Raw genomic sequence first — 27,993 nt, 5'->3', positions numbered from 1 at the left:
TTTTGTCACTAATAAATTTATCGTCTTTGGCGATAACTAAAAAAATCTATTTTTTATTTATATATTCTGAAATACAACCTTATTTTCGGAAATTTATAAGCATTTAGAATTTTAAAGGTAATTGGTTAAATATAAATTATGTTAAGTTATGAATATTCATCGTTCATCGCCTCACCTAATTATGCAAATAGATTTACTACGACTGAGTCGGGAGTTTGTATGTTAACGTTATAATGTGGCATATTTAGATTTTAAATTTTAAAAATTTAAATCGATGTTTTCATGATACATAATATGAGATATATTTTTCTGGAGTCTTTGGAAATTTAAAAAATCTTTCAATTCTCTTTGATGTCTCCATGTCTATTTTTGCCAAGAAGTTTTAAAATTCGCATTCTTGTCTTCTGTTTCAGTACGATTTAATAACTAAAACATTGCAATGGCGAATAATTTAGCTTCTCTGACTACTACTAGAACCTTTCATCTCAATATTCACGTTACAGACTTGCAAACTCAAAAAAGTATAGAAGTAAACCAGGAAAGTCATGTTGGTTTTGTGATGTTAGAATTGGTTGAAAAATTAGGTGAGTTTATTTTCATCATAATAATTTAGGTAATATTTTAGTTAATATTTTAATCAATTTTTTATTTATTTATAGTAACTTATTTAAAATACATAATTTAGAGTAGTGACTTTTTTTATTAATTAAGTATCACGAATAGGGTCTTTTGTTCTAAAGTAATGAAAATAGCACCATCTCTCTCATACATCACTAAGTATATTTATCTATCATATCACTAAATGTTTAGTGATATATGAAAGATTTTAATAAACTTATATTTTATCAACTTTGACTGTTTTGGGTCATTTAGGTCTTTTAAAATATAAATTTGACTTATCTCATAAATTTTTTTTTTTTTTTTGGTGAGATTTTTTATATTTAGTTTAATTTTTTATTTGAAGTCTAATAACTTTTTAAAACTTATTCCCAGCATAATCAATATGAATACACTTAAATATGGTATTTTGTATAATTTTATGATAAAATAGGAGGCACAGCCTAAAGTCCAAATAATGGAAAAAAAATGTTAGTGGAAGTTAGTTAGATTTTATTTTTAATGTATTAATTATCAGTAATAATAGTAATAACTTACTGATTAAATTTTATATTTTGAATATAAACTAGACTTAAACTATAAACTAGTTTTTTTTCCTTTAAGTTTACATTGAACTTACCTTAAATTAATGGCACTTATAAATAGTGTTACTTTACATAACAATTGTAAAGAAAATTGCTATTTCTTTAAAGAAAAACACCTCTTAATGCTCGTATCACTCGCCTTAAGAGCTTGCAAGATTTCTAAAATTTGGAAATTCTTCAATTTCAAACTTATACCATTTATTAATTTTTACTCTTTATTGATTGTCATTCCTTTCTGTTCCATTGTCAAATAGCACTTGCCATAAAGGTTTTTTCTAATTTTCTTGTTTAAACAGAAGCATTCCTGTTGCCTCTTTCTCTTTTGCTAGTTTTATCCAGATTCCACTCTTGCTGTTTTTATCACAATCAATAATTGATAAATAGATTTCTGATTTTGAAATAACTTAGGTTAATTGCAAGGCAACAACTATTAAATTGGCTGAAAAGTAAATAGCAATTTTTCTAAAAGCTAAAGTCTATCATTATTTTTATCAATCTTTATTTCAAATTTTATTTAAAAAAATGATAGTTGCATTGGCTTATGAGTAAGAAAGCTGCAATTGCACCAATATTTTTTTTCTTTCACATTAAATTTTATTTGCTTCTTTAAATTAGTGGTTTTAATGCATCTTTACCATACAACAAATACCAAACAACCAAAATACAGCAATTAATGCCTTGTTTATCACACATAACTTTTAGTTTTGTTAAAATAATATTTGCTATTTTTGCAATGTTCCCATTTAAAATAAATAGAACATCTAGTGCCCTATAATCTAATCTTTTTTCATTTCACCTATACACAAAGTTTTGGTAGCTTAGATCTTTCTCGGAAGCTGCTTGCTCAAAGACTAGCAGCCTCTTGTAAATAGTACTGAATTAAATCATTTTCTATTTCACATTCATAATATCACTTTTTCTTAATATCTTTGTTGTATTTTTGGTATACCTAACATACCCACGAGAGTAGCAAGTGATGATTTCTTCCATTTTTTATAAACTTTTTGGATTCGTAAAGTTATTTTATTTTGTAAAACTTTTTGGATTGGTAAAATGCACAAAATACAGTGTGTTGGTGCACCCATCACACTGTATTGTGTGCACAAATTGTATTATGTATGATATTTTATGATTTAATGTCACTAGTGTTGTAACTGTGCAAGCCGGTTTCCGGCAAAATATGGATGTGCAATGTGTCAGCTATTATTCCAATACGGTCCGGAGTGTGAAGAGAAAGAAACGTGTACTTGTTATGATTTTGATGGACATATATTTTATGGTTGTTACAGCTGATTATAGTTCTTGTATCCGTAGTTAATTTAATTTTTCCTAAAGCAGCAGTTTTCTTCTTTAACGTATTTATAACAACTAGACTTATTGTTTTTTTGCTGTAACCTAAAGGTTGGTTTCTATATATCTAAAATGGTCGTGCGGCAGTTGTACGACTTGTAATCTTTTAAGTTGTCTTAATTTTAATCTTTAAAATTTCACATTTTAATCTTTAAAATTTCGCATATTAACATAAAATGGAACTTGAACAAGAAAGATCTATCAAAGAATTCAGCAAAGAAAGCTTTATGCAGGAAGTGCAGAAGTATCCTGTGCTGTACAACAAATTTGATACCAAATTTAAGAACAATATTATTTAAAAAAATGCTTGGACAGCCATTGATGTTTTGTTTGGTTTAACTGATCAAGAATGTGAACAAAGTACAAAAATATAAGATCGGCTTATGGACGCTTTTTAAGGAAGAAAAAAAAGTACACCTTCCGGCTCAGGGCGAATTTTTATTAGTAAAGAATACGATTATTTGCAGTGGTTAAATGTTTACATTGACCATAGAGATACCACAACTAATGTTGGAGATAAAGCATCAACACCAGAATTAACAACGGAATCACCTGTCTTGTATAAGTTATGAAACTATAAACTATGATGAAGAAGTTAGTAATCAGGCAGAAGTAGAAAATGAAAATTTAAGTGAAAATACAAGTGTGTTGAATTTTTCTTCTAATACACACAAATCAAATACATTCAGTAATCAACAAAAATCGTTAAATGAAATATAATCTCCTGTAAATATAAGAAAAAAACAATTTAAAAGATCTCTATCTGATGAAAATACAAAAATACAAGATGCAATACTTAGTACTATGAACAATATTAATGCAACATTAGGAGTTAGTGATCAAGAAGAAAGCGACGATATTACACATTTTTGTAAATCTATATGTGCTACAATTAAAAGGCTACCTCTTAAAACCCAAGCAGTTGCTAAAATAAACATACAGCAATATTTAGCTGCTCTGGAATTTCCAGTTATTGTCGACTGATATGCAATTTGTTTGTTTTTGTTAACAGTTGTTTAACATTTTGTTATACATATTTTAAACCATTATTTCAATATATTAATAATACAAACAAAAGAATGTTTTTTTTCATTGTTCTAAAAAAATTTCATTTCCTGCTAGATTGTGTCCACAGCTAGTTACATAGTTATGTTGCCATGACTAGGATCCACTTGGATGATTAAAATACTCTGTTAGCGTTAATTTTACAGTGTTAGCATCTGTTGTGTATCAATTGCTTGTACATTGAGGTAAAGTACCTTCACGTGTTATTTTCCTCCAGTCTCCAGGAATAAATTCACCAGAATTTGTTTCCAAATCAACAAATCCAGATGGCACATAGTTAATGCCGTCATTGATCCTTAAATAATTATGTAAACAGATTGCAGCTTTTATAATGTTTTCATTATTTTCTGGAGTTGCTTTTACTGGACGTCTAAATACTCTCCATTTAGCTACCATAATTCTAAATGTGTTTTCAATTGTTCATCTAGTCCTAGATAATCGATAGTTAAAAATACGTTCTTTGATTGTCAAATTTTTACCAGAAAAAGGCTTCATTAACCATGATTTCAATGCAAAAATATCATCACCAACTAGTACTGGTGGTACTTGTGTGCCATTTGATAGCTGTCGGTTTTTAGGAAGTTTGAATAAGTTGTTTTTGAAAGCTTTACCCATATTACTTTCATTGAATATAGAAGCATCGTTATCTCTGCTATAGCTACCTATATCTACCAAAGTAAAGCAGTATTTTGCATCACATATGGCTACCAAAACCATACTGAGATAATTTTTGTAGTTGTAATATGCTGATCCACTCAAACTAGGAGCTTCTATACATACATGTTTACCATCTATGGCCCCTATACAATTAGGAAAGTTCCATTCATTTTGGAATTCGTTTGCTAATTTCTCCCACTCATTTGATGTACTTGGTGCCTTTAGATAACATAGTTGTAACACATCCCAAATGGCCTTTGTTGTTTCATTTATAATGTTGCATACTGTTGTTCTGCCCAGTCTAAAGTAAAAAGTTTGTGTTTGTTGTGAATCTTCAGTAGCCAAGTATCTCAGTGTCACAGTCAATCGTTCTGAGGGTGATATAGTTTGACGGCTTCGACATGACTTTTTTGTAATGCTAGGTGCAATCATTGATAACAAGTGTTCATACCTTTCAGACGACATTCTGTAAAAGCGATGAAAAAATTCTCTGTCATGAAGACGTAGCTCAGGAATAAGTGTGTTAAATGCACCTTTTTCACAACGGTTTTTAAACAATGAGCAAATCCAAAATTTGTGCTTTCTTTTTTTTTTTTTACTCTGCAATGTTCTGAGAGCTAGTAATGTATTGCAAAGTGCAAGCTGGCACTTCAAGAGATTTTTTATTATTTGCCATTGTTCTAAAAATCAATTGGTTTATATAATTAATCAATTTTTTTTTATATTACTCTATTTGTTACTAGAATTAGTTATTAGAAATTTATCATTAGAAAAAAGTTAGAGAAGATTTTTTCAATAGTACTAAAGCTGATGATCAACATCTATTATTTTTTTAATCTTGGTAACTATTTCTTAACAAAAATTAGTTGAACTAAAGTTTTATGTAGATATTTTTATTGTGGTGTTTTGAAATAAATTTTTGTAAATACTAAAATTCTTCACAAAAATTATTTAATTTTTAAAAATTTGATTCTTGAGCGTTTGTTTTTTTAAATCTTTTTTATATTCCCAGTAAGTGTTAAAGTTTTTTATTATCATTAGAACCTGTGTATACTTTAATTTGTGTATACTCGTCATATTTTTAAAACATTTTTTTTACAACAATTTGTAGTGAAGATAATTTTAAAAAATCTTCAGCTAAAAGCACATATTTCATAAATTTAGAAATAGGTTCATAATATTATTATATATATACATGTATATATATATATATGTATATATATATATATATATATATATATATATATATATATATATATATATATATATATATATATATATATATATATATATATATATATATACACAACCCGTAGATGTTGTCCGAAAGTTTTTTCCATATTTTGTTGACAAAAAGTAAAAATTAAAATGCAAGACCGGAATTATTTTTTTTTATTAATTGAGAGACTGCCTGCCCCAACCAAACCCTCAGTCGATGTAGCAACACTCCCTTGCGGGTCAGGCTAAAAGATAGTAGATGTAGCAGCACTCCCTTGCGGGTCAGGCTATTTGTCAGTCGATGTAGCAGCACTCCCTTGCGAGTCAGGCTATTTGTCAGTCGATGTAGCAGCACTCCCTTGCAAGTCAGGCTATAAGATAGTCGATGTAGCAACACTCCGCGCATGATTTACAGTAAAAAATAATAAAAATAAATACATTTTATTAAAAAGATTAAAAATAAAAACATTTTATTAAAAAAAGTAAAAATAAAAACATTGTTTATATTGTTAAAAACATTCAGAATGTTTTTAAAACATTCTGTTTTAAAAATTTCTGCAAATTTAATTGACCAGAATGTTTTTAAAACATTCTGGTCAATTAAATTTGCGTTTTGTGGTTTTTTTTAAAAACAATTTATTTGTAATTAAATTAATGGTTTTTACTTTCGTCCAACACGCAAATGTTGGACGAAAGTCAAAAGTAATTAAAAGTGACGTATGTGTTGGCGTAAGAATCACTTTTTTCCTTCCGCTCTTCCCAAAGACAACAAACTATAGATCTATATATATATATATATATTTTTTTTGAGCAGTCGTGGCGCAGTTGTTAGAGTTCTGGCTCAGAACCCAGAGGTCCTAGGTTCGACGCCAGCTCTAGCCCAACAAGCGACATTGGTACGGAAGGAGGCGTGAACTTCCTGTTAAATGCTCTCCCGCGGTGCTCTGTGATAAGACCGTAAGGACTTCTTGGAGCACCTAAAATAACTACAAAAAAAAAAAAAAAATGTGTGTGTGTTTGTGTGTGTGTGTGTGTGTGTGTGTGTGTGTGTGTGTGTGTGTGTGTGTGTGTGTGTGTATATATATATATATATATATATGCGACTATATGGAAACCAACCTTAAGAGTGCACATGTGATATTGTGTACGCAACTTACAGCTATTTTTAGACTTAATCAGACCATCTAATGTGGTAATGATTGTGCATCTTATTCATACTTTGTTAATGTGAGCAGATTATAGACAATCATTCTTTTTTTTAATTTATTTTTTAACATTTTCACTTCCAACAAGGCTGCAAGCAACCACTTTTAGAGTTGGAAGTTACTGGAAGAGAAAAGATGAAGTTTATAAATCAAGATAATGATTAACAGACAACTTAAAAGATTACAAATTATATGAATCAGGAAAACAAGATAAAGTGATGAAATTCCAAAGGACTGATGTTCAAGGAAAAAACTAGACAAATAAGAGTTTTTGGAGCAGTGACAGTAAAAGGATGACATTTAGTTAGATGAAGGGTAATACGTGAATGAATTTTAGTAGATGGCACATGAGGTACTAGCTTTTTAGAGCAGCGCCCATTATAGTATTCATAAAAAATTTGGCTACAAGAGCAGGACCAACTATGTATACAATTCTTTTAGACAAAGATAGACAGTCATTCTTTTTTTTAAAATAAATTAAAAAAAAGAATGATTGTCTATGCTCTTTTGCACCTTGTCTAAAAGAGAAAGAATACTATTTGCAGATTCGCTCTAGATATGGTAACAGTATTCCATACAAAGACGGATTTGAGATTTACAGAGATAAAGAATATAATCTGGAGTAAGAAAGTGGCCAGCACAATAAAGAGATGCAACCTTAGCAAATACTAATTTTGCTATGGTTTTGATATATGGTTTCCAAGAAAGATTGAAGTTAAGAGTTAATCCACTGAGAGTCCCATGCTGTAGCAGAAGTGAGATCCTTTTCAAGCTCAATTGTCCCCTCCAAGCAATCAGAGAGTGTTGGCTTCTTATCAAGGCAAGAATAAACGGTAGCATCATCAGCGAGCAATACCAAATGCTTAGACGTGAGAATTTCTGGGAGATCGTTAATTTAAACATAGGGCTGAGGTATTCATGGACAGAAAAGGTGGGCGATCGCACTCAATACCTGACCACGCATATGATGATTTTTTGTTGAAAACTTGATCTTTGTTTTTTAACGCTTCAAAGACACACTGAAAAAATGTGACAAATGAAAGAAAATTATAAATAAACTTAACTACAAAAAGAGGAAGAAATCTTAATGAAGTAATATGAAACAAAAAAATTAAAGCTCTAGTGAAAATTATTTAATTATGCTCATAATTTTGTTAAGGTTGAATATCTTTAAAACTTCGATCTTTTCTAATGTATTTATAAGATTAGGCGAACTCATTTAAATAAAAAGTTAATCATAAAATAAAATTATTCAAACATAATCATAAAATGCACACGTTTTTAAAATTAAATATAATTTTTTATAATATTCTTTATTAATTTATATTTAATGTTTTTTATTTAAAATAATCATTAAAATTTGTTACTTCATTTAAAAGTGTTTAAAATTTTTTTGTTGTTGTTTTGTAAACTTTCTATTATTATTCTATAATTAAGTATTTTTACTACTACTAGGGTACTATAGGTCTTACCTACATAATTCAAAACAATACAATATAATGGTTACATATTTTTTAAACTAAAAGCTTAATCCTCTTTATCACACAAAAAAAGAGTATGCTCTATTAACATCAAGTTAAATAATTAAATAAATCAGCCTAAACTGGACACTCGTCTCATTATTATCTTCATCAGTTTAAAACAGATCCTTTTATTTTTCTAAATTGAGCTCTTAGCTTGTAATCAGCTAAAGAAGTCCCAGATTTTCACTTACAGGTTAAGTGTTAACCTGTGAAAAATCTGAAGCCTACTATCTCCTTTTTCAAAAATCTTTTATTTTCTTTTTAATTAATTTTATCAAAAAAAATTAATTTGTATATGTATCTATCTTTAACACCATTCGCATTGAATGATATTAAAGATGGTCTTTAACACCATCTATTTACAAATCTCTGATCTTCAAAAATCCTTCTGAAAACTATCAAATTAATTTAAATAACATAAGAATGCAAAAAATGAACATAGTATACTTTAACTATTATATATAAATTTGATAATGATGCAGTGTAATCAAACAGTTATGGCACAGTGTGACCACAGCTTTTGATTGAACCTTGATATAAGCAGCGAATCCGAGTTGAAAAATAAATATTAGTCAGCGTGGAAAATAAGGAATTGAAGGCGAGCGGTCAATTCTACCGGCCAACTCAAAGAATTGACGGTCAATTGTTTTTTTGGACAGTAAATAAATAAGTTAATGCTTGAAGGGTAAAAAATAAATTTATTTTAATAATAACAATTTAAAATAAAATTGGTACTTTTTTTAAAAGCGCAAACAGGCAATTGATAATTTTTAATTTATTTAAAAATAATTCAGTTCAATGCAATGACTTTGCAAATGGTGGGAAAAGCTGTGTGAAAAATAATTGAAAAGATTACATGAAAAAAAAGTACAGTTGAGATTATGTTCTTAATTACATATAATAATTTCGAATAATAGTGAAATAAATCTCTGAAGTTAGAGAAAAACCTTTGCACATTTTATAACTTTTGTTAATTAAAATCATTTCAAAAACCGCTAATGTTAATTAGTTAATAATAATGCTACTAACTCTTGTTTGCAGATACTATTTAAACTGAATATTTAATATTTTAAATTGTTTTAAACATTTGTCTTCTTAGTATTAAACAATTTGTTTAATAAAACACTATAAAAATTATTAAATTTACATAAAACAAGATTTTTAATAAATATATATTATATATATCAACCCTTAGAATTAGGGTCGGCATTCAGCAATGCCGTCCTAACTGCCCACCCCAAAGTGTTTAAGGTCAGCAAAAAATTGCTGACCTCGTTTCAATGTTTTATGGTAAGATCTTTGCATCAAACATTTTTTGCCAACCTGATGCCAACCTCCGTTTGAGGTTGACAAATTATTGCCAACCTCATTTTTCCTAATTGCGAGGGTTGATATATTTATATATACATTTATAATATATATAAATATATATGTAACTATATATATTTTTTAATAATACTGTTATAAAAAAAAAAGCACAACCACTCAATTACTAATTTTTAATTTATCTATAAACCATTCATTCATTTATTTGCACTATGCGGCAAAACTTACGAGAAAATAAATAAAAAGAAAAATAAAACAAATTGACTAAGTGCAGATGAAAGAAAAACTGTTCACAGTTAAATACAAAATTTATTATATTTTATTATATTATTAATAAAATAATATATAAAATTTTTATATTAAAATAGTAATAAAATAAGACTTCAATCATTTAAGAAAAAAGGATTTTCACCATCAGTAAAATAAAATTAATTTGAATAAGTGAAGCAAAAAACTTAATGATTATAGTTTACATTGTTACGTATACGTTATGTAATTTACATGCAATACAAAAAAAATGACTGGTTTCTATTAATATGCAATCATAATAAAATAAGTTTTAACAACGATAAATTTAGTATATTCTCAAATATATTATAAGTAGCAGATTTAGTAATATAAAATTATTAATTTTTAATTATTAATTATATATAAATTATTAATTATTGAATTATATTAGTTTAGTTACTAATTAATTAGTTAATTATTGTTAAGTTAGTTAATTAAGTTAATTAATTAATTTAATTAGTTAATTAATTAAGTTAGTTAATTAGCTAATTATTGTTAAATTAATTAATTAGTTAATTAGTTAATTATTGAATTATATTAATTATTAATTATTGAATTATATAATTTGAATTATAAAAAATAAATTTATTGGAACGCTTTTATAACAAAGATAAAAACCAGGCAGTATTAATAAATAAAAGGATTAAAGGAAAAATTCGCTTTAACTCCTTTTCGCTTTCAAACTTTTTTGCTTTACTGACCTGCTAGCAATTAAAGTAGTGTATCATAAAAAGAAAACTATTTTAAACGCTTTTTCAAAACTTAAATAATTTTATAAAGTTTTAGTATATGCACTTTCCAAATAAAATCCTGATTATTTGTCAAACTTTGTTTTTAAATCTCTGTTTTTAAATTTTTTTTTCAACTGGTCAACCATGACCGGAAAGAATTCATATTGGGAGGTTAAATTAGCATTTTTAGTCATTTCAAAGAGTCATTGACCATTGACTGGCTGTTATTTTCCCCACAGTTGATTATATTTATAGGTTTTATTATTATCTAATTTCATAATTTTTATTTATTTTATTCATTTTAACGTGTATTTTTTGTGTTAAAGATGTAACAGCTGATTATTCTGATCATGCATTGTGGTGGCCTGAAAAAAAGATATGGCTAACTAAAGCTAGGCTTACTTTGGCATCGTGTGGTATAACAAATGATGTTCAACTTCTTTTTACCCCTCAACATAAAAGTATAAGGCTTCAATTACCTGACTTACAACGCATAGATATTCGAGTTAATTTTGCAATTGATGTTTTTCATTCTGTAGCAGAGTTATGCGCTGAATTAGGTATTCGCCATCCTGAAGAACTTTCATTTTTAAAGCCATTTGAGACTGGTACTGGTAAAAAGAGAAGAAAAAGTACAAAAACAAATGTTTCTGATGATAATAGTTCTCAAGGAAGTCTAGGAAATGGAACACTTGGTCGTCAGACTTCATTGCAAAACACACCAAGTTCTCCGATTTCACAGAAAGGTAATAGAAAAGGTGGGTCAGATCATTCATTTTCTGGAAGTGACAGTTTAAATCCATACAGTACAGCATTGTCTCCTATGTTAACGCATAGTCCCACTACTGTGTCAGCTGAACAATTAGAAGCACTAGGTCAAGGAAAGTCACTTGTTGAGAGAGCAGTTTTTAATACAGGGTATATTTTATGCTAAAAAATTTATTTTTGTTGCAAGTTTTTCATTTTCAGTATTATGGTTGTGTGTATTTTTATTTTAGATGGTTAGCGTCTTCTGAATCCCTTATGCAACAGGTAAGTGTCTATTTGTTTTAATGTTGATGTCTTATATTGAAAGAGTTTTGAAACTTTTTTTTCTGGTTTCCTTTAAATAAGATTAAAAAGTTTGGAATTTTTCTCTGGTTTCCTTTAGACAAGATAGCTTAAATCTCTATATAATTGTTAATAGGATATAAAGGAATATGAGCATCTTCTTCTGCGTTTTAAATACTTCACCTTTTTCGACATTAATCCAAAGGTAAATTTTAATCTAATTTTTGAACTATATTTTAAATTTTAATAATTTATTTTAATCTAGTTAAATTGATAATTCAGTCTTTTGTGAAAATGTATAAAAAAATTTTAATCGCTTAATAACACTAGCTAACGCTTAAATTTATTTAATAGCCCACTATATACCTTTTTAATAGGCTGATACATAGAGATTACATAGCCCACAGGCTACCCACTACTACATAGTTGTTATGCAGCATGCTATTACATAATCTGCTATATAGCTGCTACATAGCTACTGACAATATATATATATATATATATATATTTATATATATATATATTTATATATATATATATATATATATATATATATATATATATATATATATATATATATATATATATATATATATATATATATATTAGGGGGTTTCAAAAAAATGCTTTACATATGGTGCCCTACCATTGATATTACTAAAAAAAAATCACCTTTGGACCACTCTATCAGTTCGTACAATGAACCCAAAGTTCATTTTTGGGTTGTCTTTGACCCTTTTTTCAGTCAAATAGAGGGGACCCTTCCCATGGATTAATTTTTAAAAATTAAAGTTTTTAAAGCAATTTTATGCATAAGAATTAAATTAAAATCCAATGTTAAGCTTTATTTGTTTGAATAATGGGTCAATTAAACAACCACATTTTTCGAAAATGTTGATTTTTTGCTCTTTGATAAGGTCTTTTTCAGTGCCTTTAGTGTTCACAGTCGGAATGTAATGTTTAAAGCAGCTACAGAATCGTCTAAAAAAATGAGTTAAGATTGTCCCTCTTTTATGTGACCTTATTAGGTTGTCTATTTCAATATTTGACGTTTAGTAACATTTGTTATCTTTCAATAATGCCAGAGCATAAAAAATAAAGTTTCAGCATAAATACTCAAAGAGAAACATTTTTAAAATCAATTTTCTTCTCTCTCTTTCTTCCACTCTTGAACTTGTTAGTTACAAGGAAAGTGTCCTGTTTCTTCTTCTCCTTGTGGGATTTGTTGATCAGCTCCTAGTTAAAAATAAAATATGTTTGTTGAGATTACCTTTATAATTTCTACAATAGGTTTAAATTTAATAATTTTTTTAAACTGGGATCTCTAACCACTGAAACTCTGCCTTCCTATGGTTTAAGAGATAAAATACGAACCAACTCTGTTCATTTTTCATTAAAACCAAGCTAGGAGGATTATCCTGAAAAAGCCCAGATTGTTCAGCAATTCAAAATCCACCTGCTGTTTGTGACAGCATAATTCTCAGGCCTTGGCATAGAATACAGCTTCTTTGCAATCTCGTCACAGTCATGGACCTCTTCATCAGCTAAAGTCATTACAGCAGCAGTAGGATCAATGTACCAGGTGTGTCTCTTCAGTGAGTCAATAACAGGTTTTACCAGCTCAGGTTGGACATCAGAGTACCTTATCATCTGCCACAGATCTTTCATATTCTAAGAAATAGTCTTTTGATAGCAAAATACTAAAAAGAATAATTTTTATTTAAACTTTATTATGTTTTGAATAATAAGGAAATAAAAATTACAGTAAAAAAACCTGAGAGGGAGCGATTGCTGGAATTTCTGCCCTGAGAAACTATTCAGTGTAAAACACTGCAGTAAAGAAGGCCATATCTTTAATTTCTTTCTTCTCATGGGCTTTGAGTTTGGGAATGTTATCCAATAGAAGGAACATCTTCATTGCTCAAATCCAAATTTCAGAATTAGCATTAGTCAAATTTTTTCAAATTATAGATTTTTTCATCAGGTAATATTAATTTATATTGACAATAAAGGATAGTTTCAATAAATATTTTGATATTTACTGTTTCTTAAAATAGGAAAACAGCAATTCTTAAAATGCATAGGCCTAATTCCTACACATTAATAGAACTGTTAATAATTGATCTTACACAGAATAAACCCTTACTATTAAGTAGATTTAGCTTGGTTTTTTTTTTCAGAAACACTATATCCATATCCTATGCACAATAAAAGTAGGATCATCAGATTATTGTGTGAAGTATAAATATGGAGCTGATTTTTAAAGATTTTAATACAACTAAAGTTACTTAGCAACTATAAAAGTGCTTTTATTGTAGTTCTCATTTTTCTTTTGAAAATTTAATCTTTAAAAATTAATAAAAGATTGGAACCAAAGAAAGAACCAAACTATATTTACTCAACTCTGCCTTCTTAGTAACTTGTTAATTATGAACTTTGTTTATGTATAATAAAAATTGTAGGCATAATAGTCAGTGTACTGAGAAATGTTAATTAGCATTTTTTTCTGTATTCACCACATTTTGCAGTCTTTTGGTTCTAGTTTTAGAAATAACTTGCCCTAAATTCTTTTTTACATATATTCAAAATTCATGAGTTCCAGAAAAGAATTTAAAAAGTATATTGTTATGTCTTAATGAAGTGGATATTTGAAAAATAATTTTTATATATTTAATCAAAGCTTGATATAAGTTTATATATGTTATATAAAAAAATTATATACAGCCCTAAAATATTTTAACTGTGGCAGGGAGGGTTATTACTAACCATTTTTTGTTTTTACATAATTTCTTTTTGTTCAGAGGTTCAAATATTGAAAAAGTTGTTTATTAAAATTACATCTACTTCCTAGTTGGTCTTCAAATCCAACCTGAGCTTTGTTTTATCAAATTAAGTCTCAAGTGTTGGTTGTTAGCTATAACCGTTTCATAAAAATAAATATAGGTTTTTATTTAGGTTAGATCTAAACATTTGTTCTTCAAAACAATTTTGGGTTTTTGTTACTGTGCTTGTTTTAAAATAAAACTTGTTACAAAGATAATGACTTTCCATTGTTCCACTGGCTAACTTGAAGAATTTTAGTTCAATTTTTATTTAGTAATAACTTACTGAGTACAAACAGTAGTTTTTTGCACTCAAAGCTGATACTGCTTTTGGGTTGTTTCTTCTGAATGTGTATACCGAGTTTTCTTTTTTTGTGAAAGTATGATTTTCTGACTTTAAAATAACGGTTATAGATTAAAATAATAAGATCCTAGCGTTATTGTGTCATAAAAATGCTGCAGAATTGCTAGTAAAACTTGATTGGACCTAATTGCTCAATTACCGTTTTTGATACCCTTCACCTTCTATTATTCTTTTTTAGTATTTTTTGTTAAATTGAAGTTGTTAAATTAAAATTGTATGAATTAACTAAGAAATAGAAGACTCATCAATTTATCAGGTTATAACTTCTTGAAGGAATTATTAAAATTTAAAAAAAATTAACTATTATCCCTTCTCATCAGTTTCAAGTGTAAGCTTTCTGAATATGATATAAATAAAATTACCAACCAAAATTTGATAACATTTGAGTTATTTAAATAAAACTTTTTAGGTTGATTTAAAATATTTTTTATTTTAAAGGTAGATGAAGTGCGTATTAATCAAATTTATGAACAAGCAAAATGGCAAATTTTATCAGAAGATGTTGACTGTACTGAAGAAGAAGCTATTACTTTTGCTGCGTTACAATTTCAAGTAAAAGTTGCATTGCAAAATCCTCAAACAGGTTTGAATTCAGATGAAGTTGATGATATTGATTCAGCTCTGAATGAGTTGCAGGTAAAATTATAAGTTTTTTTTATTGTGTGACTAATGTGTCGTACGTTGTATTTTATTTGTAAAGTTTGTTTTATAGATGACACTTGAAGGTACGACACCTCACACTTCGAATACTAGTGCAAATCCTTCAAGACCAGTAAGTTGAGACCTCTAAAAGTTAATCAACTGTTTGCTGAGTTTATTTCATTTACCATTTATATGAACATTTATTATCTCATTTCTTTGATTTACTATCTCATTTCAAAGGAACCAACCAACAATTTGATATATCATGAAATTTTATCGAACTTACAACGAGTTTTTTTTTATTTTTATCAAAAAAAAGCAACTGCAATATCTTATGTAGTATAATAAAGTTTTAAAATGTTGATTTTATATGCCTTTCAGTTATAAAAATATTTTTTTACGTCGTAATCTCAGTCAGAGATTTTTGTAGTTGGTTTCTTTCTGTTCAATGTTGTCTAGTTAAAAAAATTACTAAATCAGGAGCCACTTATATTGAACAAAACTAGTATTATGATTGCTGCCTAAAAAAAACAAAAGTAAAGTAAAGAATAAGTAAGAGTAAAGAAAGAAAGAATACAAATCAATAAACTTAAGAAAAAATGTTGAAGAAAAAAAATTATTTTATTTTTTTCCACTATTCTTTAAAATAATTTTTTTTTTAAATGTTTAATAAGTCTAGTATGCTGTTGATATTATTTGTAGCGTGAACTTTCCAGGTGATATTTATGTAAATAATCAATTGGATTATAGGATTTGATTTCCTAATCCCAGAAAAAGAGTTCAGAATATTAATGCAAAAAAAAAGTAAGGAGATCAGTCTCCTAACCAACAGTTACACAAGCAAAGCAAAGAAATAAAAGAGAGTATAAAAAGCTGTTTTAATTTTTTTTATTTTTGTCTTATACAATGAGTCACTTTTTAAACATACTTTTTTTTCTGAACACATTGGCTCACTGTAGGACTTAGGGTAATTTTGGGAAATCACTTCAAAGTTTTCAACTATTTGTCTCTTTTCTCATAAAAATTATAATCCTTTTTTTTTTGCCTCTCATGTCTTTGCGTCCCTGCGTATGGTTTACATAATTTTTAGTATTTATTACTGCAATACAAAACTTTTTATTTTTCTCATATTGGAAGAAACAACAAACTGTATTTTAAAGAAATGTTTGTCATTTTCAATATTTTTTTGTAACATAAAACATAATAAAATTACTTGGAAAAAGTATGCAATGGTCGCATTTCTCTTGGTTTCCATTTTGCTCTTGTTTATAACCAGCATGCAACTATGCCTCTTCACCCTTCCATAAACTTTTTTTAAGGCTTCAGATGAAAGTTTTACAGTTCTTTCCATCGATTGTAAGTTGTTTGACAGATAAGAGAGAGAAGTTTTTCTAGCAGTTTGAATAGTTTGTTGTAACTTACAAGATTAATAAAAAATGAATTAGGAAGCTCAAATTGTAACAAAGCAACATAAACGCCAACATCAAGCAACATTAACATCAACAAACTCCAAACTTCAACTTTGAAGTTCAAGGGTATAACTGAACATCTTCTTTCCTTAAATGCAACTTTTTCAAATCATCTGAAACACATTCTTTCCAAGTTTTTCTGCTTCTACTTCTAGCTTTTTCTTCTGAAGCTTCCAACTCTCTACATGCTGATAGCCAGTCATCTGCATCTTTACGCTTTACATGCCCAAACCACCTAAAGCTTCCTTGACGCACCTAATCAGATATACTCACAATGCCTGATCTTTTTCTTAAATCATAACTGCTTTTATTTTCTTTTAAAAACATACCGCATATCCATCTAATCGTTATCTTTTCTGTTCTTTCCAAAAGCTGGACATCATCAAGCTTCATTGCCATGTTTTACTGCCATACATAACACTCTGGACATACAGTATTGGACAAAACATTTGCAACCAACATCGAACAATGCTAAAAAGTGTTCCTAATTTTACATGTCTTAAAAATGAAACGAACTATACTATCACAGCAAACAGTTCAGGAGTCTGGAGTCATAGCATGCCATGACATGAGCAATCAGCTGACAGGTGACAGCACACAGGCAGAATTTCGTTGACAAGTGCCATTTTGCAGCGGACAAAACAAGTGCAACTTTTTTGGTTTGTTTTATTTTCTTAAGTCTGGTCCGTGTCAACGTCACGGAAGTTTTTTAATAATTAAAGGAAGTTTCCAGAAGCATGCAGAAGCTTCCAGAAGTTTCCAGAAGAAGCATCCAGTAGCATCCAGAAATATCCAGAAACATTCAGAAGCATCCAGACACATCCAGAAATATCCAGAAGCGTCGAAAAGAAGCATCTAGAATCTTCCAGAACAGGTTCACACAGGTTCATTTTACTATATAAGAGACATGTAAATCGACATGTAATTCAGTCAGTATATGGAAGTCAATCAGTCAGTATTATCAAAACAGTTTATCGAAGTGAGTTTTATCAAAGTGTTTTATCGAAGAACATCAATACAAGAAGTGAAATACAACAAGTGTTTCATTACATCAATACAGTCCACATCCAACCAAGACGTTGTGTTCCACAGAACATTATTGTATCATCACAAGGTAAATGTAACACGGTAAGCCTTGAGAAGCGTGATTAATTATTTTTATTATTTTTATGACTTCAAGTGGAAAAATGGCTCCCAACAGTTTTGGATTGGAACTAAGAAAGAAATTTATTGGCGATTATGTAAGTGGAACGTCACAAAAAAGTATTTGTGATAAATATGGCGTGAAAAGATGGACCGTATCAAGACTATGTTCCAAATAAAAAAGACCGCGTTCCACCACTTCTAGAGAGGATTCTATGATCGTCAGATCCGTCAAAAAGGATCCCTGGATATCATCAGTCGAGATACAAAAGCAATTAGAGCTGCCTGTATCGGACCGAACAATCAGACGACGTGCTGTTGAAGCCGGATTGTTTTCTCGACGCCCTGCAAAGAAACCGCTGATTTCACTAAAAAACCAGAAGAAAAGACTCCTGTTTGCTACATCTCGTATTGACTGGAATGTGCAGAAATGGCGAACTGTCCTGTTCAGTGATGAATTGAAGTTCAACATCATTGGGAGCGATGGCATTTGCCGTGTACGTCGACCGGCCGGAAAACGCCTCCATTTACATTACTGCCATAAGACCGTGAAGCATGGTGGAGGCAATGTAATGGTCTGGGGGTGTTTTTCTGCTAACGGTCTAGGTCCAATACATCAAAATGATGGAATAATGGACCGTTTCATGTATAAAAATATCCTGAAAGATGTTATGTTACCTCATGTTGAATGGAATATGCCAATAAAATGGGTTTTTCAGCAAGACAACGATCCGAAACACACTGCAAAAGTATTCAAGCAGTGGTTTCAAGACAACCACCTATCGGTGATGGATTGGCCGCCTCAATCTCCGGATCTCAACCCTATTGAGAACCTGTTCGAGATCGTCAACCGCAGAATTAATCGTGAAGGTGTTCGTAATAAGGATCAACTGTTTGAACAAATCCAAAAGGCCTGGGCAGCGATTCCACAAAGTTTCATTGATCACCTGATCGAATCTATGCCTCGAAGATGCAAGGCTGTGATTGACAACAAAGGATTCGCCACAAAATATTGATAGCAAAATACAGCTTGGTCAACATTTTGTCGAGTTGCACTTGTTTTGTCCAGAAGGAAATCAACTTTTTTATTACTTTTGATTAATTTGTTAATTTTCGTGTACAAATAATGAACTTTGTGATGAATAAAACTTGAAGAACTTTGTCTCTAAACAGTTACATAGTTATTTCTCTAAATTGAAAAAATGCAGCACTTTTATATAAAGAAACTAAATTAGCATTATTTGGTTGCACTCGTTTTGTCCGATACTGTATGTAGAACTTTCCTTTAACATTAATGAAGCACCTCTTGCTGTTGAAAGTGGAGATAATTCTCAAAACTTGGCCCAAGCAGACCTTACTCTTGCCCTAGATGCTTCTCCAAGATAACAAAACTTACTAACACACTATCTTTTCTCCACTTTTTATTTTAATCTCTTTTTTAACTTCTTCTCTATACTCACCAAAAGTACATTTTCTACACTTAACACCATCAACCTTTAAAGAATATCTCTTCAATATCTACATCTCTTATGAAACAATTGCATAGAAACTGTGCAAACTATAGAGTTAGCTCTAACTCTCTTCCTAAAAAATCCACATGGCCACTTCCCAGTATTTTCTAAAACACTCAAAACCAACAATCTTTAAAGAATATCTCTTCAATATCTACATCTCTTATGAAACGATTGCATACAAACTGTACAAACTATAGAGTTAGCTCATACTCTCTTCCTACACACTCCTTCCCAGTATTTTCTGCCTGCTCATTCTTGACTTTACAATGCATAACTTTTATCTTATTCATGTTTATCTAAAGCCCTTTTGCTTCAATTCCATCTTTCCAAGTCTTAACCTTAATATTAATTCTTCTTCTGTTTCAGTATCTCTGAGTAATTGCTTTTGCTAACTATTTGCTCCTCAAACTCTTCACTCAATTTAAAAATGTAAATAATTATCAAAAAAATTTTAATTTATATGGTATATTATAAGGTATGTGGACTAAGCATAGATGGGGGGCCTGAGCTAGTAGGGGACCCAAGCTAGTGAGCCAATCATGTTATGTAATTTCTTAAACATGGTTTGATGATACTTGTATTGCATTTTAAAAATGAAATTTATAAAATAAACAGAAAGCGACTTAAGGTCTTCACTTGGACCTCCAGACTCTTAAGCTTAGGGCCTTAGATGCTAAGGGCCTGCACTAATTCATTTTTAAATCAATATTTCATACAAATCCAAATAAAAAATAATTAATTAATATATTAACTTGGTAAATAGTTTTTTATTCGCCATAGAGCTTTGTAGTTTTTTTGTAAATTGTTTTATTAATAACTGTTTACCGTCTGAAAAGTGTAGTTTTCTCAAACGTTAGGAGAATTTAAATCTGCCCATTTTCCTTTTGTTTCCCTAAAAAAATTACAGTTTTTTTTGCTTCTTTTTTTTTTGTGTGGCAAATAATTTCTATATATAGAATAAATAAATCCCATGCTGAGCCAAGTGCTATATGATACATGACAGTGGCTTGTTATACAATATACTAATTATGTTATATAGATATATTGCTTATGATATACACAAATCAATTATTTTAAAGCTAGAGGGGATAGAAGGAATTAAATAAACCTTGAATCTGTAAATATTTTATATACATTTATACCTAACATTTGCTTACAAAATTTTTGTAATTAAAAATGTGATGTGATATTTTATATTAAAATTTTAATAAAATGTAAGTTTTAGACAACATTTAGTTTTAAAAACTGTGAAGAAATCAAAATCAATATTTTTAATGAACCAATAAAAAAAAAAAAACTACAACAAGAATAAAAAATAATAAAACAATTGTTGAGTTTTAATATTATTTTCCATAGTCAAGTGCAGGTCATTTACAAGAAGAAAAGAGTTAATTGGATTATTGCTATAACATTCTTCAAGATATTAATTATGAGTCTTTCTTATGGGTTTTTTTTATAGGTCTTCAAGACCCATAAATTGATATTTTTATAATTTGCAAACTTGCTTTAGATTTTTAACCAAATGTCGTGTTGTGGTAATCTGGTCTGATTTGTTTTGGTGTTTTAATCTTTGATATTTTAAGTCCAAAGTTTATTTATAACTTTTTAAAAACTTTATGCTTATGTTTATCAAAAAAAACCAACTGCAATATCTTTTGTGATATAATAAAGTTTTAAAATGCTGATTTTATATGCCATGATTTTGAAAACTTTTCAAAGCTCATGAGCCAGTCAATAATAAATAACATTTAAATGAATCACATTTAATTCAATGAAACTTAATATTTATATAAAAGTTCTAACTAATCAATTTGATTGAGTGCATTTAGTTATTGGTTATTTGTATTGTTATTTATTTGTTGTTTTTATTTTAAATTTGCTAATTTTATTTATTTATATCTTATTAACTTTTTTTTTTTTAATTTTGTTTAGATCTTAACTCATATTCCAGAAATGAAAGATAACTTGATGATTATAAAGTAGGTGTATTTTTTAAAAATCAGTTCAGTGTTTTTGAACTTTTTAGATATCGAATTTTAAAAAAATTTTAATTAATTTATTAGAAACAAAAAATTTGGAAAGAATGTGAAAACCTACTATTTCCTGTTTAAAGACACGCATATATCTTATTTTAAGCAGCAATCAGAGTCCATGGGACAACCAATACAAAAATTTAATCTAAAAGGTTGTTTTTTATTTATTTATAAGGATCGAAAAGTTGACAAAAAAAATCATGAAAACAATATTTTAAAATTAATCCAGTTAATTTGTAATACTAGTTTTTGCAGTTTTTGATTACACAAACCAATCAAGAAATACTTAAGAAATGTTAAAATAAATCAATAAATAATTGAGAAAATAATTGTTTTGTCTGAATAAACTACTTGTAATATTTTTTTCAATCCAGATAAATTACCCCCGTTTAGTTTTGTCAACATAAGTTATTCCCAAATGCTTTTGACAATCTAGGTATGTTACTCTGAAAACTTTAATTATTTCATTATTATTATTGACTTGAGTCTTGTTTCAGTTCATTGAATGTGGTTCAAATTATGTTTATGTAAAAATAATGTATAAAAGGTACAATTAAGGTTATGAGCTTTTATTCTTGCTTATGCTTTTCTTATATACATTCAAGGAAATTTTTCTCCTGCGTGTCTATCAATAACTTTAGTTTAAAAACTTTAAATGTTAAAAATTTGATAAATGGATGATTTGACAATTTGTTGATAAATATATGTATGTATATATATATATATATATATATATATATATATATAATATATATATATATATATATATATACATATACATATATATATATATAACGGGTGATGCGGAAGTTATCGGACAAAATAAAAACGTCAAAAACTTATTTATAAATAAAAAAACAAACTACTATTATTTTTTTTTAAATAAAGCATTTATCTTTTAATAAAAATATATTATTTTTTATATGAAAAAACACCACCATCTGCAATTGATCTCAATTTTGCTCTGACACCTTTCATATGTGACTGTAAAAAGTTTAAATCAATTTCTTGTAGTTTTAGTTTAATGCGAGCAATCATAACTTGCTCTGTTGAAGCTTGCCAATCTCCCTCGTAAATCTTCTGTGCCAAATGTCCCCAAAAATTTTCAATTGGTCGTGCTTGAGGCACATTTGGGGGATTGGATTCTTTATCAACGTAATAGACATATTGGTCCATCCAATTTAGAGAATCTTTAGAATAATGAGAACTTGCTAAATCTGGCCAAAATAAATAGTTAAAGTCTTTATGATACTTGTGAATAAATGGAAGAAGTTGTTTTTCTAAACATTCATTAATATAGATTGATGAATTGATCGCTACAGCCTTGGAAGTGCGAAACAATGGCACAGACATACCACGGTCAGATATGGCTATCCACATTAATAATTTTTTTGGAAATTTCTCTTTTCCTATAAAACGAACACTTTTTGGGCATGTCTTTTTGTTGTTTGTGTAGTATCCAGAATTTCCAGGCATGTTGTCCCCTGCAAAACAAAAGTATTTTTCGTCATCGATGACTAGAAGCCATTTTAGAGTTGGTTAACTATTTTCCTGCTTCTTTTCTTTGCCTTTATTTGTTGTTCTATAGTGTATTTTGGAGGCTTTTCACGTTTTCTATATTTAATATTCATTTTTTTTAACTGACGACCAATTGTCGATTGATTTACACCGAATTTAATACCTATTTTTCTCTGACTGACCCCTTTTCGATTGTTGACAAGTCTCGTTAATTTGGCTTTCTTTTCTCTAGTCCAGGATGTCGGACGACCAGGGTGCTTTCTATCAGAAAACGATATATTGTATCATATATTGTACTTCGAATCCTTCCTCTTCAAAATGATTTACGATTTTTTTTTTTATATATTAGGTTTATTTACAAAAAACATTTTTAGTCGCTTTTGAAAAGATTCTCGTTCAGCTGCATTTAACCTCATTTTACCACAAAAACTGATTATTATGCTCAAGTGATAATCAGTTTTTATGATAAAATCAAAGATAAGCCACAAAACTAATTATTATGCTCAAATAATGAAATTAGGATTTGTCCCATAAATTCCGCATCCCCGATATATATATATATATATATATATATATATATATATATATATATATATATATATATATATATATATATATTATATTATATATATGTATTGTATATTATTATATATATGTATGTATATTATTATATATATATAATTGTTACTAGTTTTTCCTACCTTTATGGCATACTCTTAGTTGATGTAACAGCGCTCTTATTTCCGCCTCATATTTAGTAGGAGCTAAAGCAATTTTTTTGCAACTTCTGAATCTTTAAAGATCACTGAATTTAGTTTCTTTGTACAGTCTAGTGATCAAAAATTATAATGGTACAAAACAGTGTGATACGACAATGCTAGTTCGGTTACAGATATATTCTCTCCTTTTCTGTACTACAAGAAATCATAATTTGTTAAGGAGGCTACTAGTTTTTAAATTTTTACTGCCTAGGCAAGGGAAGGGGTTATATATTCTAAAAAAGAAAATGTTTTTACTAAATTTAAGTTTAAAATTTTTTTTAAAATGTTTTAAAACTGAACTTTAGGTTGTGATATTGTTCCTGAGGTAAATGTTACAAAAAATAAATACAATATCAAATTACGTATTCCTGGTCCTGACATTTGCGAAGTAGAATTAGGTTGTTTATCTGCTGAGCAGTATATAAAATGGATGGCTGCATGTAGGTTAGCTTCCAAAGGAAAAACCATGGCTGACCCTTCTTACAATGTTGAAATGGCTGGTGTAAAAACATTTTTAAACATGCAAAATGATTCCTCTAAAGATGACTCAGACTATGCTGCTGGAGATCATGTATAAAAAATTTATTTGTTTGTAGTAATACTTATAGTTAATTGTGTTTATAATATTTATTTTATGTTTTTACTTTCTGCAAGCAGGCTGGAATGCAACCTGAAGATTTTGTTCCTCCCAGACTGTTGGCTAAATACAAAAGCAAACAGGTTTTGTGTTTTTAAATTTAAAAAAGCTTGATTTATTTATTGGTAATGTTGTTTGTAATGGTTTAGGTAAACTAGTAGAATGATTGTATTTACTTATTAATGGTAGTAATGTTTTTTGTTCTTCAGATTGCAGCTCGTATTCTTGAGGCACATTCATCATTCTCTAAATTGGCTTTACAGGAAGCTAAACTTAGTTTTATCCGCCAATGGCAATCATTGCCAGATTATGGAATAACTCGCTTTAATGCAAAGTTTCGTGACAGTAAGAAAAAACAAGTAAGAATTCGTTTTTACACCATCTTAAATGTTGTATAAAAAGTACATAAATAAATGCGTTAAAAACATTATTTTATTAGAAATCTTGATCTAAGTGTAACAGCAAAATGTATTATGTAACTATGAGGTTCACTCTTATCTTTACACAGCTTTTATTTAAGAAGTTTTTTAAATTATCAGAATTTAAATTATCATTAAATAAATTGGTTCATACTATTGTAGGAACCAGAAGGTTGCTAGTATTACCTTGGTTATACCTTCTGCTGTCTTATTAAAAGCACAAAACACAATTATTTTGACTTATTAGTGCAAACTTTTCTTGTCCTCTTTTTAAATTCTTTTTTAATAAATATATAACTTGGTATTATTTTCTGTTATAAGTTTATCATCAGCTAATACTGATACACTTTTTTGCTTGTTAGCAAATTGTTGAGTTTCTTTTTTCTAAACGATTCTACTAAATGATACTGCTTTAAATTTATTGCTTTAGGAAAACTTTAGTATTAGGAATGTTTTATACTCGCTTCATATTGGCTATAATCTTCTCTAACTTCTGCATTTTATGTGTAATCCAGGTTGTCCCGATGATAAAAGTTTTTTAAACTATAATTAAAATCATAAGATTATGTTTTTTAAAAATATTTTACAAACATCTTTATAAATAAAAAAGTTATGTTTAAAGTATAATTTCATATAAAGTTAAACATTTTATTGTTGGTGAATAATTTAAGCAAACTTTTGATAAATTTTTGTATCAATGTATACCTATATGCTTACAACAGCAAAACTGTTGTTATTGATTAATTTTCTAACGTTGTATACCTATACGGTTACAAAAGCAAAACTGTTGTTATTGATTAATATTAGTTATGTACAATGTTAACTTTTTTTTGTAAAACAGGAAATCGTTGGAATAGGCACCAATCGAATAATGCTGTATGATGTAGCTTCGCGTCTCACTGTAAAACAATGGCGCTATAGTACTATGAAAAACTGGAATGTAAATTGGGAAACTCGAGAAATGATTATAAGTTGTGAAGGAGATACAGTTGTTTTTTCACTTGTCGGAGGTGATGTAAGGCTGGTTCACGAATTTATTGGAGGCTATATTTTCTTGTCTATGCGTAAAGACGTTAATGCACCTTTAGACGATGAAATGTTCTATAAGTTGACTGGAGGCTGGAACATCATTGGAGGCGGTGAGGGTAAAGATTGGTCATCCAAATTTAGTTTATAATATTTTTTGTGTTTTTTTTCTTGGGGAAAATCGTGTTTAAAAAGCTTTCATGCTTAAAATCTGTTCATTTTTGTACACTTGAGTTATTATGACTTTGTTTTATAAGCTGTAGTTTTTAAGAAGGGAGTCTTATTTGAAATCTTTTTTTGTTTAGACAGCTGGTGCTTTATGATTTTAAAATTTTTTACCGTATCCTTTTTTATATCTGTATCGACAATTTTTGTGTCAATTATTTCATAATAAGAGATGGATGCACCTTTTGTAGATATGTTACTCTTAAGTTATAAATGTATAATATTTTTTAAGAAAATTTTAGTTGAATTTCAATTGTAGATGACTTTATTTAAGTGGTGAACCCCTCTATTTTTTTTTATGTTTAATACAAAATTAAGTAATACATTTTTATTGTCAATAAATCAAATAATAAGTGTTATTTTCAATAATTTTATTACTAAAAAAGCTGGTAAGATCAAGATATAATTATTAGAATTATTTTTCTCAATTTAAAATTTAAATTTCTCAACAGTTTTTTGCTGACTCAGCAATTTTACAATTCCAATATTAAATTGTAAAAAAAAATTGCAAATTTTAGAATTAAATAAGTAGTTTTCAGATTTCGAATTAAGAATTAAATATGTTTTTTACATAAAGATAGTGATGTATTTCATCACCATTTTTATATAAAGGCATTTTATATAAATTTAGTTTTTATTATAGGTTTATAATTATAAATAATAAAAATAAATGTCATACAAAAACACTCGAATAAAAAAAGGCGCATATAACAATAAAGCAACCATGCAAACTATATTACTACCATGTATTTCAACATTTTCACCATAACTTTAAAGGAAAATTAAAATATAAGCAGATTATAACATGACTGTTTTTAAATCACACTTCAATCTAACATTTTTCCTAACTACGGCCAAATAGCTATTTCAGTTTATACCCAAAAGATTTGCAAAATTTCGTTATCTTATACTAACATAAAATAATTAAATGGAAGTCCATTGGTTCTTTTATATATAATGTAAAAGGTTATTATTTAACAAGTGGTTTTCTAACAATCAGCTGTTTTTTCCAGTGGCGGATTTACCATATGCGAGGCCATAGGCAAGTTTTCTATTATATTAGTTGAGTTTTTAATTCTTGTGTTTTATTGTGTTTTGGATATTTATTAGAACGTAACGAAGCAAAAAACGCACATAGGTTTTAAATGTACATTAAGTATTTTTTTTATTTTGGATGAAGATGCACTAATAAGACTACTCAAAATGCGATACCATTTATTTTTTCGCAGATTTTAGGAGGATCGATTACATTGACTTAAAACTTAACCTTTCTGACTTTTAAAGACGCATAGAAAGTGCATATAAATTCTATAGAAAAAAGAAGTTTCAAAAAGCATTGGCATGATCTATAGAGTTAAGCCACTTTTAAATTTTAAGTCCCTAAAAAGTTTATATTTTTCCTTTATACATAGTTACTTACGGCAACATCATATGGGCAAGTACTAATTACACTAAGCTAAAAAAACTTTATAGCAAGCAAAAACATGCTGTTAGAATCATATTTGGATCTGGTAGAGCGGTTCCTTGTGAACCTCTTTTACGTGTAATTGGTGCCCTGAATATTTTCAAACTTAATATCCATCTTGTTCTACTGTTCATGTATAAAACAAAATATGGACTATCCCCCAAAATATTTGAAACTTATTTTAAAGTAATACATCATAAATATGCTACAAGATTTTCCGCTAACAAATTTGTTATACCAAAATCTTATTCTAAACAAGTTTCTTATTCAATTCAGAATCGCGGACCACTTTTGTGGAAAAGATTTCCAAACATTGTTTCCGGAAAAAAAAAATCTCTTC

At 28.5% G+C, this 27,993-nt stretch overlaps 1 protein-coding gene across 1 annotated transcript; it reads left to right on the top strand.

Moving 5' to 3' along the window:
- LOC100211707 (fermitin family homolog 2) lies at positions 1–26,441 on the top strand. The gene is made up of 12 exons (XM_065805756.1): positions 1–584; positions 10,892–11,483; positions 11,564–11,597; positions 11,752–11,820; positions 15,240–15,437; positions 15,514–15,573; positions 21,502–21,548; positions 21,633–21,754; positions 24,187–24,452; positions 24,539–24,601; positions 24,728–24,877; positions 25,779–26,441. The coding sequence occupies exons 1-12, from the start codon at positions 440–442 to the stop codon at positions 26,112–26,114; spliced, it is 2,082 nt and encodes a 693-aa protein (XP_065661828.1). The 5' UTR covers positions 1–439; the 3' UTR covers positions 26,115–26,441.
- Positions 26,442–27,993: the final 1,552 nt, after the last annotated feature.

This window comes from Hydra vulgaris, chromosome 09, assembly GCF_038396675.1.
Source record: "Hydra vulgaris chromosome 09, alternate assembly HydraT2T_AEP".
Taxonomy (NCBI): Eukaryota; Metazoa; Cnidaria; class Hydrozoa; order Anthoathecata; family Hydridae; genus Hydra; species Hydra vulgaris.
Note: the sequence above shows the minus strand (reverse complement) of the source record. Positions and strands in the feature narration are given on the sequence as shown.

Coding starts and splice junctions, on each gene's coding strand:
- LOC100211707 (XM_065805756.1), top strand. CDS start 440: ATGGCGAATAATTTAGCTTCTCTGACTACTACTAGAACCTTTCATCTC. Junction 11,821..15,239: donor TTTTCGACATTAATCCAAAG/GTAAATTTTAAT, acceptor TTTATTTTAAAG/GTAGATGAAGTGCGTATTAA. Junction 24,453..24,538: donor ACTATGCTGCTGGAGATCAT/GTATAAAAAATT, acceptor TTCTGCAAGCAG/GCTGGAATGCAACCTGAAGA.